Source organism: Sturnira hondurensis, unplaced genomic scaffold, assembly GCF_014824575.4.
Source record: "Sturnira hondurensis isolate 20B ecotype Veracruz unplaced genomic scaffold, ASM1482457v3 Scaffold0001872, whole genome shotgun sequence".
NCBI lineage: Eukaryota > Metazoa > Chordata > Mammalia > Chiroptera > Phyllostomidae > Sturnira > Sturnira hondurensis.
Genome location: NW_028074503.1, coordinates 26,491,613 through 26,506,915, shown reverse-complemented (window position 1 = coordinate 26,506,915; position 15,303 = coordinate 26,491,613). Strand labels below are relative to the sequence as shown.

Sequence of the window (15,303 nt, the reverse complement as noted above, 5' to 3'; positions counted from 1 at the left end):
AATGATTAGAGAGAAAAAAAGTTTTACTCATGATACAGGCAAAATTTTCTTTTCTATGTTAGCCTGCCTTATGCATTTTAGCAATCACTTTTCAAAAGGAATACATGTCAACATATTTTTTGTCATGCACATATTCTAACCACCAAATTGCTATAAATATGTGGCCTAATTAATTCCTGTAGAGGCCAATAAGCAGGCTGACAGCGGCACCGCCAGCAGCCTCCTGGCCAAACAGGGGTTCTCTCAGTGTTTAATGACTGTTTCATTCCTGTGTAACGGGACCCGAATTTGCCTAATCCAGCTACTCAGATCCATCTGTAGAATTTTGCCTATGAATATGCAAATAAGCCAATTAAAATTCACAGATACATTCAATACTCAGGTCAGCTCGAATCAACTGTACCAATATTATTTACACATGCAGAAAGAGTAGGTCCATTTCCTGAAAAAGTTCAGAAAATTGACTCAGGTAGTACTTGGGAACATATTCTCAATACCCCATTTCAATTTAAGGACAGTAAGAGATAGTTTCCTTTTGGAAAAAAATACGGGTAACTATCAATACTTTGATCAATAGTTCAATTAGCTATGCAATCATTCTGTATCTAATTGATTAACAATTAACAGCACCTGTAGTGGGCTATAATTTTAATTACTGATTACATTATGGCTGGTTACCTAAAATGATATCTACATGAGCACTACTAGAGTATAAAAAATTTGGAATAATCAGTCTATTAAAATTAAGATGAAAATCAATTCAATAAAAACATTTTAAAAGAGTTTTGCTTTAAGCAATGGTAATGAATTTTCCTTCAATTATACAATATGGAGAGGAGCTGACCAGTGATCATTTGAATGTAACTGCTCTTCTGTTTCCTCGGAAGACCTGGGAGTAGTTCACAATCAGCCACTGATAATCAGAACAATAGGCATGAGAATGAAGATCCTAGGTAACCGCAGATAAAATAGAGTCCTATTTCCAATCGGCTTTATTAAATATTCATGTTTTAGAAGTAAAAATGTTAATTGATCTTTTACCATAAGCATGAAAGAGCAGTCAATGGTCATCTTCAAAAGAGATCTTGAATTGTTCTTTTTGGGCCCAATGAGAATTTAAAAAACTGTTTTAAATAGAGCTTTTCAGTGAATTTTTAACTAAAATGTCTTATACACAAATGTCTATGGTAGCATTATTCATTATAGAAAAAAGAGTGGAGCCCTGGCTGGTGTAGCTCAGTGGATTGAGCACGGCCTGTGAAGCAAAGGGTCGTCAGTTCGATTCCCAGTCAGGGCACATGCCTGGGTTGCAGGCCAGGTGACCAGTAGGGGACCCATGAGAGGCAACCACACATGCATGTTTCTCTCCCACTTTCTCCTTCCCTTCCCCTCTCTCTAAAAATAAATACATAAAATATAAAAAAAGAAAGAAAAAAGAGTGGAAACAAATCAAATGCCCAGCATCTAAATCTGATGAATGGATGAACAAAACGTGGCGTATTCATACATGGAACATAATTTGACTATAAGAGGAAATGAAGTATTGATACTACAGGCCGCAGCATGAATGAACTTTGCAAACTTGATGCTGCTTGAAAGAAGCCACTCACAGAAGACCAAATGGTGTGCGATTGCACAGTTCCCACTGTGCCGAGCAGGAAAATCACAGATACAGAACGTAGACTGGAGAGTGTCTGTGGCTGATGTATGGAGGGGCAGATGGAAAGTGAAGGCTGATTTTGAAAGGGGACAGGATCTCTTTCAGTGCTGATTAAATGTTACAATAATTATGATGCCTGTGTAACTTCAAATGGGTGAATTGTATGGTATGCCGATTATATTTAAGAAAATATGTTACAAAGAATAATTGCACAACCCCCAAATTAGAACAGTATAATGAATCCAATGTTCCCATCACTTGACTTCAAATACTCAGTTCCTGTCACGCTTACTATACCTATCTACCAAACCCTCTCAACTGAGGTTTTATTTAGAGAACTCCTACGTATCTTATGCTTTAAAGTGGAGCAACGCAGTAGGAATGGCTCTCGCTGTGAAGGGAGAAGTATACCCTGGAGAGAGGTGAATACAATCTCTTTTTTTTGTGCTACATCATTGGCCTATGCATATGGTATCCACAAATGTTTGCAGACGGCAATGGCGGCTAGCTGGGCCCAGGAGGCAGTGCATGGCCTGGCTGAGTCCTACTGCATGGTTTCAGGGGGTAATTTTGCAGACATTTAGAAATTAAGGTACAGTTAGGAGCTAAAGCATCTGAATAGGGCTGCAATAAAGTCCACGGGAAAATTCGTGGGAGTTCCACTTCAGCTCCTTTTAGAAACGAGCCTTATATACGAGAGAGTTAGATGGCAAACACGGCTCCAGCCTACACAGGGTGTCTTTTTTTAGAAGGGGAAGGGGGATATGGAGTGGAGGCTGATGAACTGTTGCATACAAATGAATGATGAAACTAGGTATGAAATTTATAAAAGGACTCAGAAACGATTTTATGTGCTTATCTATTTGCTTAAGCTCAAGAAAATGAAATGGAAATATATGTAATATTTTCATGGGCTCTGTGCTTTTTCTGATAATGCTTAGCCAGTTCTAAGTTTCCATTTATTTGTTTGATTGTTTGATTAACGTGGTTTTAGCTCCCTAGAACTTAAGCTCATACACTTTCTTGCTCTTCCTTGCCACAAGATTCCTGGTGTCAACAACAATGTCTACAATTTAGAATGCACCCAATGAAAAGTTGGTGAATGGATTAATGAACAAGTATTTTAATGGGAATGGTTCTTGCTTTAATCAAATTCCACTTTATTTTTTATTGTATTGTTTTCCATTACAATTTATCCCCTGATACCCCCTCCCTCTGCATTCACCACACTGTTGTCCATGTCCATGAGTTCTTTTTCCTTTTTGCTCTATCCCTTCACCCTCTACTCTACCCCTCATAAACTGTAGTATTTTCCACTTCCTTGTTGCCAACATATCAATAGCATTATCAGGTTTAGAAGACATGGCATGGACCTGATTTTGCTCACACATGCTATGAGGAAAGTAATAAAGAAATCACAGATAGAAGGATTAATGTCTCTTGAGGGGTCAGGCAAAAGTTTGAAGAAGAAAAAAGCAGCATGCTAAAAAGTGAGAGTACACTTGAAAGAGAGTGACCACCTAAAGGCAAATGAAATAAGCTGCAGTGAAAAAGAACAACAACAACTCTCTTTGAACTTGGTTCTCCATTACTTCCGCAAGGTGAGGTCCTGAGCTCCCTGGAGTAAGCACAGAGCTGTGTCGGGAAGGACAGTATTGAAGGGAGTTAGTGGAGCCCACAGTATCAGGAGGAGGGCTGGCTACAGTGGGCTGGTCACCTGGCTCTAATTTCACAAGCTGGATGCTTATGAAGCAAGGTGGGCCTACAATAAACTTTGGCAAATTTAAAGTTAATAAATAATACATTTAAGTAAATGTCAAGCAAGTAACAATTATGGCACAATTTTCTTTTGGGGGGAGTTGTAAAACCACAGATTGGAAGTATACTTATTTCCCACAGACACTGGTCACATACAATTATAATACTGGCCCATGGTTTAATTTTTCTTCTCAATTTCTTAACAGTGTGAAGGAAGTAGTCTAGGAGAGAACAATGGAAAACGCATAACCAAAAGGCTATCTAAATATTTATTCTCTTTTTAATTTTTCACCTGCACTTACTATCTGTTATCTTTGCTTTAAAAATAAGTTTGAAATATTAAAACACATTTAAAATGATATGGATCTAATAAATAAACACTTCCTTCCTAAATCACGGACTTAATTGAAGTTGAGTCTGACATTTACAAAAAAGAAAGAAAAAACTGAAATCTTTTCTGGAATAAATCAGAATACACTTCTTAGTAGCCAAGCAGATTGCAGCCTTTGTCTTGTCTACCCCAGTTCATCGTGTTACAGAAAACCTACAAACATCGCTACTCTTGAAAATGAAAGTTTATTTTATTAATGAATTCTGGCTAAACTACACTTTTGTTTGCTCTAAGCTTTATGATTCATATGAAATACTGAAATGGTTGAAAAAATAGTTTCTCACTCATGAGCTGCTTATAGATCACTTTAAAAACATTTTTTTAACCCAGCTATCCCACTCCTGGGAATACATCCAAAGGAACCCAAAACACTAATGTGAAAGAACATAAACACCCCCATGTTCATTGCCGCATTATTTACAATCGCCAACATATGGAAGCAGCCCAAATGTCCATCAGTGGATGAGTGGATAAAACAACTATGGTATATTTACATGATGGAGTACTGCTTGGCTACAAAAAAGAAGAAAATTGTACCCTTTGTGAGAGTATGGATGCACCCGGAGAACATTGTGCTAAGTGATATAAGCCAGTCAGAGAAAGACAAATACCTTATGATTTCACTCACATGTGGAATCTAATGAACTAACTAAAGTAACAAGGACAATGGGGACAGACTCTTAGACAGAAAGCAGGATGACGGCTAAGGAGGAGGGGAGGTAAAGAGATGGAGGGATTGAGCAAAAAGGAAAGAGGACTCATGGACATGGACAGCAGTGTGGTGATTGCTGGGGGTGGGGGGAGGTATAAGGGGACAAAATGGTAATGGGAAAAAATGCAAAAAAAATTTAGAACACATTCTCTTTGCAATAATTAGGTCAGGGATGACTTACTGATTCCTTCCTTTATGTATCCTTTTATTATTGGGTACATTAGAAAGTTATATAAAGATCACGTGATACAGCCACTGACTATTACTGGAAAAGGCAAACGGCCAAAAGTTACCAAACAACATTCCAAGCACACTGATTTTTTTTTTTTTTTTGGATTAATGACTAGGGTCATGCAATGCAAGCCTTTGAATTTTCTACTCAGTGGCATTTGGATAATTAGAAGTCCTTTTTGTTCCTTGCACATATTTAATAATATGAGGCTAAATACTACCATCTGTTCATCTTATATCTTAAATTACAGATGAAAATAGAGCTTCTACTTTATTGTTCTTACCTCAAAGAACATGAATATTTCAAAAACTGGTCTGAAAGTGGGGAACAGTACAAAGTGTGTGGAGAGATGTTAACATGCAGAGATGATTAAATTATAGTGTTTCACATTTATATAGTACTTCATGATAGTAAACTCCAAAGATATTAAATAACTTTTCCTATTAAATTATATTAAATTTCTTGGCTCTTCACTGTGTGTTAGTGTGTCTGGAGGAAGCTGTGTTGAGGGATAGGATTGATGTCACTCAAGTTATTGGTTCTACTCATCACAGGCTCTTGTCTGGGCAACAGTGAGGAAGCAGAAAGACAACTTTAAAGTCAGTGGAGCTGGGGTTTAACCCCCTTCGAGCACCATTTACTAGTCAAGTAACACACTTGTGCTTTTAGTTGTGTTTTGTAAGTAAGAATTTTTAAGGATAAACACATAAGGAAAAAAAATAACCTCACAGGATCCTTGTGAGAATAAACATATGATACTATCTATCAAAGCGAGGCACGTTGAAGGTGGTGAATAAATTCATTTCATTCCCTGCAAAGTTCCCAGCGTTCCTGGTAAAGAGAAATGGAGCAATATCTCTAAACTGCTTGTGTTCATTTTCAGTTTTGAAAGTGTTTCAGCTAAGTTGCAGTCGTCCAGCATCTCCTCCTGTCCCAACTAGATGGGGACAAGGTTTCAGAGTGCTATTTTGAGCTTTTCATCAGCTGTGTATGTGTAATCAGAAGTGAAGCTTCCTGAATTGCAGGCCATGTGAATTCCGGTGGCATGCTGGTATATCATCTCTATGACAAAAATAAAAACAAGCAAAAAACATAGACAGCATTTGCCACCACGACCCATTTCAAACTAGCTGTGGCCTAACAACCACCTTGCAAGGTTCCCAAATATTTAACATTTGGCTCTCATGAGCCACTTTCAGCCAGCTCCGGCTCGTATCTAAAAGAATATGAAGTAATCTGGCCACAGAAAGCTGTGAGTCCATAGAAAGTAAAAGGGGATAAGTTTGCAGGGAGCACTGCATTAAAATCCACTTCAGGGTCCTCTGGGGCCCAGCCTTTGTTCGATTAAAAGTTTTATCCCCTGTACTTATTACTTGGCAAACAAAAATTACTTATAATGAAAAGATGTTTAAACATTATTTTTGTTTATCTTATACAGCTAGCTTTAATTTCTATTACAATTACAAAAAAACATAACATTGAATGTAGAGTGAAACCATTCACTAATTAAATAATTGGAATTTACTGGCGAACAGTAAATAGATGCTTTAAGAATTACATAGATTTAATGCAATTCCTATCTAAATGCTAATGGAGTGTTTGAAAGAAGTAGAACATACATTCCAAAAATTTATATGGAACCACAAAAGACACCGAATAGCCTCAGCAATCTTGAGAAAGAAGAATAAAGTTGAAGGTGTCACACTGCCAGATAACTATAGTACAAGGCCATAGTAATCAAAACATCACACTACTGGCATAAAATAGACATATAGATCACTTGAACAGAATAGAGAGCCTGACATAAGCTCACAGCTTTATAGTCGATTGGTATTTGACAAAGGAGGCAAGAACATACAATGGGATAAAGATAGTCTATTTAATAAATGGTGTTCATAAACTTGGACAGATAAATGCAGAAAAAGAAAGTAGACCACCTTCTTACACCACACACAAGAATAAACTCGGATGGATTGAAGACTTAAATGTAAACTGGAAACCATAAAAGTACCAGGAGAAAATACTGGTGGTAAAGTCTTGGACATTTCTCATAAAAATATTTTGCGCTTGGACAAGCGAAACAAAAGGAAAAACAAATGGGACTACATCACACTAAAAAGTTTTGTACAGCAAAGGCAACCATCAACAAAATGAAAAGACAACCCACTGAAGGTGAAAACATATTTTTCATGATATATTTGATACGAGGTTAACTCTAAAATTTATAAAAAATTTCTACAACTCAACACCAAAAAAAAAAGCCAAACATTCTAATTAAAAAATACACAAAGGGCCTAAATGGACACATCTCCAAAGAGGACACACAGATGGCCAATAGACATGAAAAGATGCTCAGTAAATCATCAGAGAAATGCAAATTAAAACCACAAGGAGATACCCCCTCACACTTGTCAGCATGACTGTCATCAATAAATCAACAGACAACAAGTGCTGGTGAGGACATGGAGAAAAGGGAGCACTTTTGCACTGTTGGTGTGAATGCAGATTGGTGCAACCATTGTGAAAAACAGCATGGACAGTCCTCAAAAAATTAAAAATGGAACTGCCTTTTGACCTAGCCATCCACGTCGGGTTTATATCTGAAGAAACCCAAAACACTAATTCAGAAGAACATAAGCAGTCCTATGTTCACTGCAGCATTATTTACAATCACCAAGATGCAGAAGCAGCCTTAATGTCCATCAGTAGATGAGTGGATAAAAAGATCTGTGGTACATTATGCATTACAGTACCACTTGGCCATAAAAAAGAAGGAAACCATACCTTATTTGATGATGTGGATGGACCTGGAGAATATTTTAATAAGTGAAATAAGATGGTCAAATACATAAGAATGAGAAATACTATATGATTTCATTTAATGTGGGATCTAATAAACAAGTAAACAAAATAGAAAAAAATCACAGGTACAGAAAACAGAGTGTTGGGGGGCAGTTTGGGGGCTCGGGGAAAAAGGTGAAAGTATTAAGCAAAAAAGAAAAAACTTCATAGACACAGAAAAAAGTATGGTGATTACAGGAGGGAAAGGGGTAGGGGAAGTAGCAGGGGGACCCAGGGGTGGGTAGATGGTGACAGGAGGAGACTTGAATTTGGGTGGCGAACACACAATACAATGTACAGATGATGTATTATAGAATCATACACTTGGAACCTATATCATTTTATTAACCAATGCCACTCAAAAAATTTAATAAAAATTGTATGTGTTGTTTTTAAGTACACATTGATGGTCATAGACTGCATCATGGTGCAAACATTTAAAAAACTGGTCTCTTATACAACTGTGAACTTTACGATTCTGGTTATCCCTGAAACAACCCAACTCATTCCAAGGGACTTTATAACATTTGGCTGGCACTTCAGGCCTTCTGCAAAAAGAGGAGACCATACATTGCTATATTTTCTCTATATAAATAAATATAACTAATATCAAATTATGAAATAGTTGATCTTAGATTAAGCTATATGAGTTAGCCTATATTCAATTTTCTGACCTACAAAAATGATGATTTCATACAATTCAGATGAATAAAATGACTTTATTCTTTATCTAATCCATAATGGCTACATTACGAAACAAAATTATTAGGCTTTGCTCTGTTTTTCCAACATTGTTAACTGATACTGACTTTGAGAGAGAGAAAACAATATTTTATATGAGAGGATGCCTCTCAAAGATGAATGAACCTGTGCTACAAGCTTGGCAATAGCATAAATAAAACAAGGAGGTTCCGTGGGAAAGAGGAGAATTCCCCATGAGTTCAGCGCATGCAGCTTCATCCCGCCCCAACCCTTCACAGAGGAATTTCGATCAGGTGGAGGTTCCAAGGTTTGAGAGTAGAAACAGCATCCAGTGTAGTGATGTGGAAAGAGCTTCGGCAACTTCCTGGATGTTTTGTTTTCACAATATATTGGTCTAAACAACAACTACAGTACCCACGGAAATCTCTGAAATGTAAATAGTCATGAGATTCTTAGCTATTAAATAAATTTGAAATTAGGAAAGGAAAATCATTAAATCTAAATTCCTACAGAAAACAAAATGAGCCGTTTGCATCTGATGCGATTGCTTCTCCTGTGATGGAGTGTCCATGCTTCAGATTCATTCATTCAACGGGTAAGAGGCACTGGCATGAGAAGTTTAATCCCCAGGTTCTTGAAATAGGTTAGATCTGAATCTCGGCTTTGATACTTAAGAGTTGTGAGTTGGTGGGTTCCCATCACTTCCCCTCTCTGTCCCTCACTTTCCCTATCCTTACAATACGAAAAAGACCAACTTCATTGAGTTGTTGTGAGGGCCCAGGGAAGCAACACATTCAAGGCATTTATGAGTGCGCTTTTGCAAATGCTGTGTCCAGCTAAATGCTGCATCGAAAAGAGAGTTCTCGACAGAAGGAGATTGCAAGTAATCGTGGTACAGTTGAACAAGTACAGTTTTATTTAAATTAAACGTATTTTTATTTACATTTAAATAATAAAAAAAGAAGAGAGAACAGATGGAGAGGAGGAAACACAAGAAAGATATTTTGCTTTACTTTTGTCCCATGAATGCAGACACAGTAAATATTACACCTGTGTCAACTTGAGTTCACTTGGCTCCTTGTAATAGAGCCTGTTATTGTGCCAAATGGATATAAAATACATGGTGCATTTAATTTATACTTCACCCATCTAAGAATCATGTAAAACACCTTGCTACGGCAGTGTTACTCCACCACATGAGTATTCCAACCCGAAAGAAAGTTGTTTTTCTCCATGGAAAGGAAAATTCTAGCCTTTTCTTGAAAATGAGATCAGTATGCGCTCCCACACTGTAGGCTCAAGTCCCAAGTATGCGAATGAAAGAGCCATGAGGTTAATCATACATACGTTTTATTATACATAATTCTAAACAGCTGCATGTTTGTATTTTTATTCAGATGTTAAGTGTCATATATACAGGGTTGGGCAAAAGGTTGATAGCTGTGAGTACTTGAAACACAGTTTATTCTTTTATTATTATTTATTAATTTTTGTAGTATTTTTCATAGAACAACTGTGAACCCACTTTCGCACTACCCTGTGTGCTACTTATCCCATCATACACCTGTGACTATTTTTAGATTTTTGTTATTTATTAATACCAACTCACTTAAGAGAAAAGCAAATTATCCTCTGTTCTTCCTTTAAGGGAAAGGAAAACACAAGACTTGTTGCAGTCCTAATTATTTATGTAAATACAGAATATATAACTATGGAATAAAAAAACCTGCAGTCACTATTATTTACCCCCAAAGCAAAAAATATATATAAGTATACAAAAAGCTGATATCCTGAAATAAGCCATTTTCTTTCTTCCCGGATACACGCATGGGCACTTCTCAGCAGAAAGTAGCTTTCATGTGGATTAACATCATAGCTGGTGTTCTTACAAATGTCTGGAGCAACCTGGAGTACCACTGGCTGCAAATACAGCACCACGGCTGCTCACTGGCTCTGCTCCAGGAGGCCCTGTGGAGCTGAGGTTTTCTGCAAAGTGAGGGCTTTATTTCTCCAGATGATCAAAGGATCACCTGGGTACAGTCCACTGAAAGTGGGAAGATTTCACTAGGAGACTAGCTCACTGATTCTTGCTACTCAATTATATCAGCAAGATTGCAAACGGGGAGAGAGTTGGGGTTAGGGAAACAATTCTTTAACATTTCAGTCAGAAATTGAATGAGACAAACCCATTCCACAATATTTTCTAATTTTGTTGAAATTACATCTGCTGTCAAGTCAACTATGAGAATGTTGAAGCAATAGTAAAACTGACACGCTAGGTGAACACTCAGGTCATGTTCTCACTTGGCAAGCAAAGGCGGCGAATGAACAGAATAATAAGCAACACAGCATCGCCCCCATTCCACCCAAAGACAGAGTAAATGAAATGCCATGAGACTGTTGAGTGAAGTGACTGGCTGGGGACCCCGCTCTGCCAACGGCGCAGGTCGATGAGTGTGCTGCAGTCCAACGGCCAAAGTGCCTTATAATTCTGTCCCGGGTTATGCCGAAATATTTCAGTGGCTCAGGTTGTTGTTTGTAATGAGATATCCCTAGTCAAAATAATGATCCATCTACAGATTCCAGGGCCCCCAAGAGCCAATTGAAGTAGTGTACACAGCTAACCAAATCCAGTCAAAATGCATCAACTACAGGGGCATCCCAACCCCCCCAAAAGACTGAGGGATAGTTGAATCAGTGGCCATCTGTATCCCTCAAATTTTATTCCCACCTTGGTTTCTTAAATGTCTCAGACAGAGAAGTTCTTCATCGGCTCATGTTTTAAAGAAAAAGCACAGACCTGTCAAGCTCATTTCCATTCTACCAAACTCATAGACCTACTAAAAGATGATGAAATATCTAAAAAATGGATCTCAGTAATTTAGTAAGGAGCATGAAATATTAATATGTGGAAATTAAAATTAATCTCTGTATGTGTGTTGAAAGTACTGTGTTCCTTTGATTATACTTTCAAAGCAGTTTGCATGCATTTATATGACCACATCCTAATTCTCCTCTTGTCCATCTGCCCTTTCCTCATTACCTCTTTTTTTTCTAGTACCTGCCAACAATTCAGTGGGGTTGGGTCTGAGGTCCTTCGCTCCTGTCACTCCATATACTCACTTTAGGGGACTTTTTAAACCAGTTTCCATGGCTTCAACTCTCACCTTAACGAATACCTAGCAAAACTGCGGTTTGGGTTTCAGTACTGACCCAAGTCCCAGAATAAAAATTTGAACTGTCTTATCAACATATTAATGTCAGCATCTCATTAGTACCTTAAATCTAAAAGTCCAAAGGTCATATTTACGCCTTGTGTAATTCCACCACCACGTTTGGCTCTTTTCTCTCCCAGACTTCTTTGCTCTCAAGCAGGCAGGAGGTCCTGTTGATTTTATTTTCTAGGTATATCTCAGATCCATGCTTCCTTCCCATGTATAAGATCATCGCCCAGGCTCAGCTCTAATCACCTTTTACTTGAGCCAGATCACTAAACTCTCAGCTGTTCCAAAATTTTATGAGGTCTCATGGTATCAGGTATGTCCTAACGTGGAAAGATCACTAAAGAGAACCTTTAGAGTAATTTGGTATTGCTCTTACCTCCCAAGGAATTCAGAAAACAAATGACTATTTATTGCCTCTCATCAAAATAAAGCAAGGACAGTGGGGTGAATTACAAATTGGGATATTCAAAAGTCATTAAAACTTGGAAATAAGAAACAAGGGTAGATGGCATTTTCCCATGGGGCTTCATCAGACCTATACAAGGGTCATTTAATTATCTAGAGGCATATACTTTATTAAATTCACTGCCGACTATTGATTAAGAGACACTAGCTCAGTGAAGTTATAGGTTAACTTGGAGATTTTCTGTCTGGTAGAAATGTGAATCATTTCTGTCCAGCAGGGAAGAAAATGTCAGTTTATAGTTTATTACCCCAATGGATATTAGTGAATTTTATAACCTTCCTAACAATTTTATTCTAACATTCCTTTATTAAAGCACTCATAAATCCCAGCCCTGTCATCTCCCTCATTCTGTCATTAACTAATGAGGTGAATGAAGTGTTTGATGTGTTCAGTTGATCTCTACATGGGAGTCATACTTTTAATATTTTCAAAGTTATACTTTTTAATGGTTTAAAAGTAACTGATTCTTAAGAAAACTTGCTTTAGCTCATGAAAACTATCTTTATTTGCATTGCTGATTTAAAGGTAGGAAAAACTATTATAGCTTGATATTTAAACATAATATTAGGGTCTATAAAGTTTGTCGCACACATTACCAGTGATTACTCTGTAGTATCTACTATCACCCTATCTACTAACACCAGACATACCTGAAAAAGAAAACTGAGAAAAAATTAAACAGGAGAGACTTTCCCTAGTGCTGCTTGATTTATTTAGTGTGGTGTTGCTCACTCTTTGCCATGACCAATTTCTCAAAATAGCCACAGTTTTTAATTTGACCACAATGGCAAGATCTTTGGTCAAAGCATTTTGCTCCGATCTGTTGCATGTTACTGTAATACAATGAACCAAAAAGAGCCAGAAAAACAAAAGAGGGGTTGGATGAAAGGGCTATCAACTGAAATCCAATCAGAGAGAACTCTCTTTGTGACATGTTTGTCAGTTTGTAGTATTTAGGGCCAGGGGATGTCATGTAGTTGACTTACTTTTCCAACGGTTGGTAGAATTTTGTAGTAATTATAGTGCACAGAGAGAGAGAGAGAGAGAGAGAGAGAGAATCTCCAGTTCCACTGTACAATAATCTTTACCTTCTTGGGACTTGTAAAGCAATGATATCCCTAAGCTCAGAATCCAGCCCTTGACAAAATATGGCCTTATATTGTGCTCTAATAGTTTCTGGAATGCATATTTTATTTCCAAGAATGGGGAGGCAATTATACTTTCAACTAATTCCACTGTTCTGCAAAGATGAGATTTCTCTTTCACTTTCTGTGCATTCCTCACTACCCTGAGTGCGCACTAGAGACATCAAATACTAATTATCTGTATTTGCATTGATTGACAATTTGAAAATTTCAGTGCAGCTGCGTTTTACCGCTGGAGGACAGGATTTGGGAGTTGCAGCCTTGAAGCAGAAGCAGTCCTGCTCTGCCTTTTGGAATATAACCTGCCCAAGGTGCAACTGTCTGGGATTCAATGCTCTGTACACTGTAATGTGCAAAAGAATCCCTTGGGGGATCTGTTAGATGTAGAAATGGATCCAGTTGAAGGAACCTGAAGCCTGAGACTACATGTCTAATCAGATCCTAACAAGTTGCTGGTGCGGTTGCCACTGGCCGGGAGACCAGACTTTGATTAGCAGAGGTTTAGGTAGTTTGATTTTAAAACAAAACGGCCATCCATTTCAGGTTTCTAGCTTTTCAATAAAATCAGGGAGCATAGCCATCTGTAATATGAATAGGAGTTCAACTGTGCTTTTCAAACTAATCCTTCCTTTCACTAAGAATAATACGCTTCTGAAAATCTAAACCTTAAGAGGAGATCTGTCTTGTCTTCTTATATACAACTTGCAGTGACATCTTTGCCCGCCCCCCAAAAAATATTTTCTAGTCTTAGCCTGGCATCCAAGACTCTTTATAAACTTGACCCAAATCACTACCCAATCATATCTCTTCTTTCTCCTCCTGTCAGATGACCTTATTCACCTGTCATTCATTCCCTTGGTTTCAGTTAACAATTCTCTCATATCTGAAGAGCATTTCTTCTACTTATTTACCAATCTTTTTCCTTCTTTAAAATCAGCTCAAGTGTAACATGCTCCTTGAAGTTCCCCCTTAATCTTCCTCTTGCTCCAAATTCCTACTGGGAGGTAACTGCTCCTCCTGTGCTATTGCAGAACTTTGGGCTATGTACACAATTATATTGAAACAAATAGCATCGTAGTTAAAACCACGATGGATGGAGATATAGATAGACCAATTTATTCAATTGGTCCAATTCTGACCTCTATGGACTTTAAGGGTTACTAAGACAGAGTCCTTGTCTCAAGGAATGTACCCATCTGGCGTGGAGAGACAAACATATAAACACAAAAGGCTATTCAACTACTGACATTGTCTGAAGAGGCCAGAGGAGTGTGATGGGACTGAGAGTAACGGTGGGTGAGGGAGGATGCTGCATTAGTAGGAGAGTAGGTGGGTCTTTCTGAGGAAGAGACACTCATGTTTTCTGAGACCTCAGAGATGAGAAGATGGACATCTGAAGGTTTAGAGGAAGGCTGTTCCAAGCTGAAGGAACAGAAAGTGCAAAGATCCTTAGTACTAAAGAAGGCATGTTTGGTTGCTGACATGTTAGATGCTGAAGAAACTGTGGGAGGCAGAGGAGGAGCAAAGGGGAAGAAGAAATAGAGGCAAAAAAATGGACTGGAGTGACACTATTACTACTAACAACAAGAGTCAAGACCAAATAGAAAATATTAGAGAAAAGAAGGTGCATAACTGCTCAGCACAAAAGCTTCAAGGTTCTTCGCACCTGACCCTTTCCATCACTGAAGAGAATGTGCTACAAAGAAGGGCAACTATTTAAGTACACTTTGGACTCCCCCCTAACTTCTTCAGTGGGGCTGGTCTAGAATGGGGAAAAGAAATGTAGTTTACACTAACAACTCATTGCTAAGTAGTTTCTTAAAAAAGTCAGCACTCCATGTTGAAGACAGCCTGAGATGGTTCGGTAGTCCCCCCTTATCTATGGGGGTTATGTTCCAAGACCCCCAGGGAAATGTTTGAAATCTATATATTCAATACTGTACATACACATTGAATATGTACTATATAATTCAATGTGTATATATACACATTGTGTTCACATATATAGTATATATGTATACTATACATTCAATGTGCATACACATAAACAGTATTGAATATATACTATATAATAGTATATATATTTTAAGCCCTAAATATACTATGTTTCTTCTGGTACACATACTTATGATACATTTTAACCTATAAATCAGGCACAGTAGGAGATTTAAA

The 15,303-nt window shown here is 37.8% G+C and overlaps 1 protein-coding gene across 1 annotated transcript in view; it reads right to left on the bottom strand.

The window, feature by feature from the left end:
- The window catches only part of LOC118980204 (netrin receptor DCC-like), a 90,428-nt gene extending 75,813 nt beyond the window's left edge, over positions 1–14,615 (bottom strand). The window contains exon 1 of the mRNA XM_037036688.1: positions 14,379–14,615. Within this exon, the coding sequence (XP_036892583.1) occupies positions 14,379–14,615 (237 nt within the window). The remainder of the gene's footprint in view (positions 1–14,378) is intronic.
- Positions 14,616–15,303: the final 688 nt, after the last annotated feature.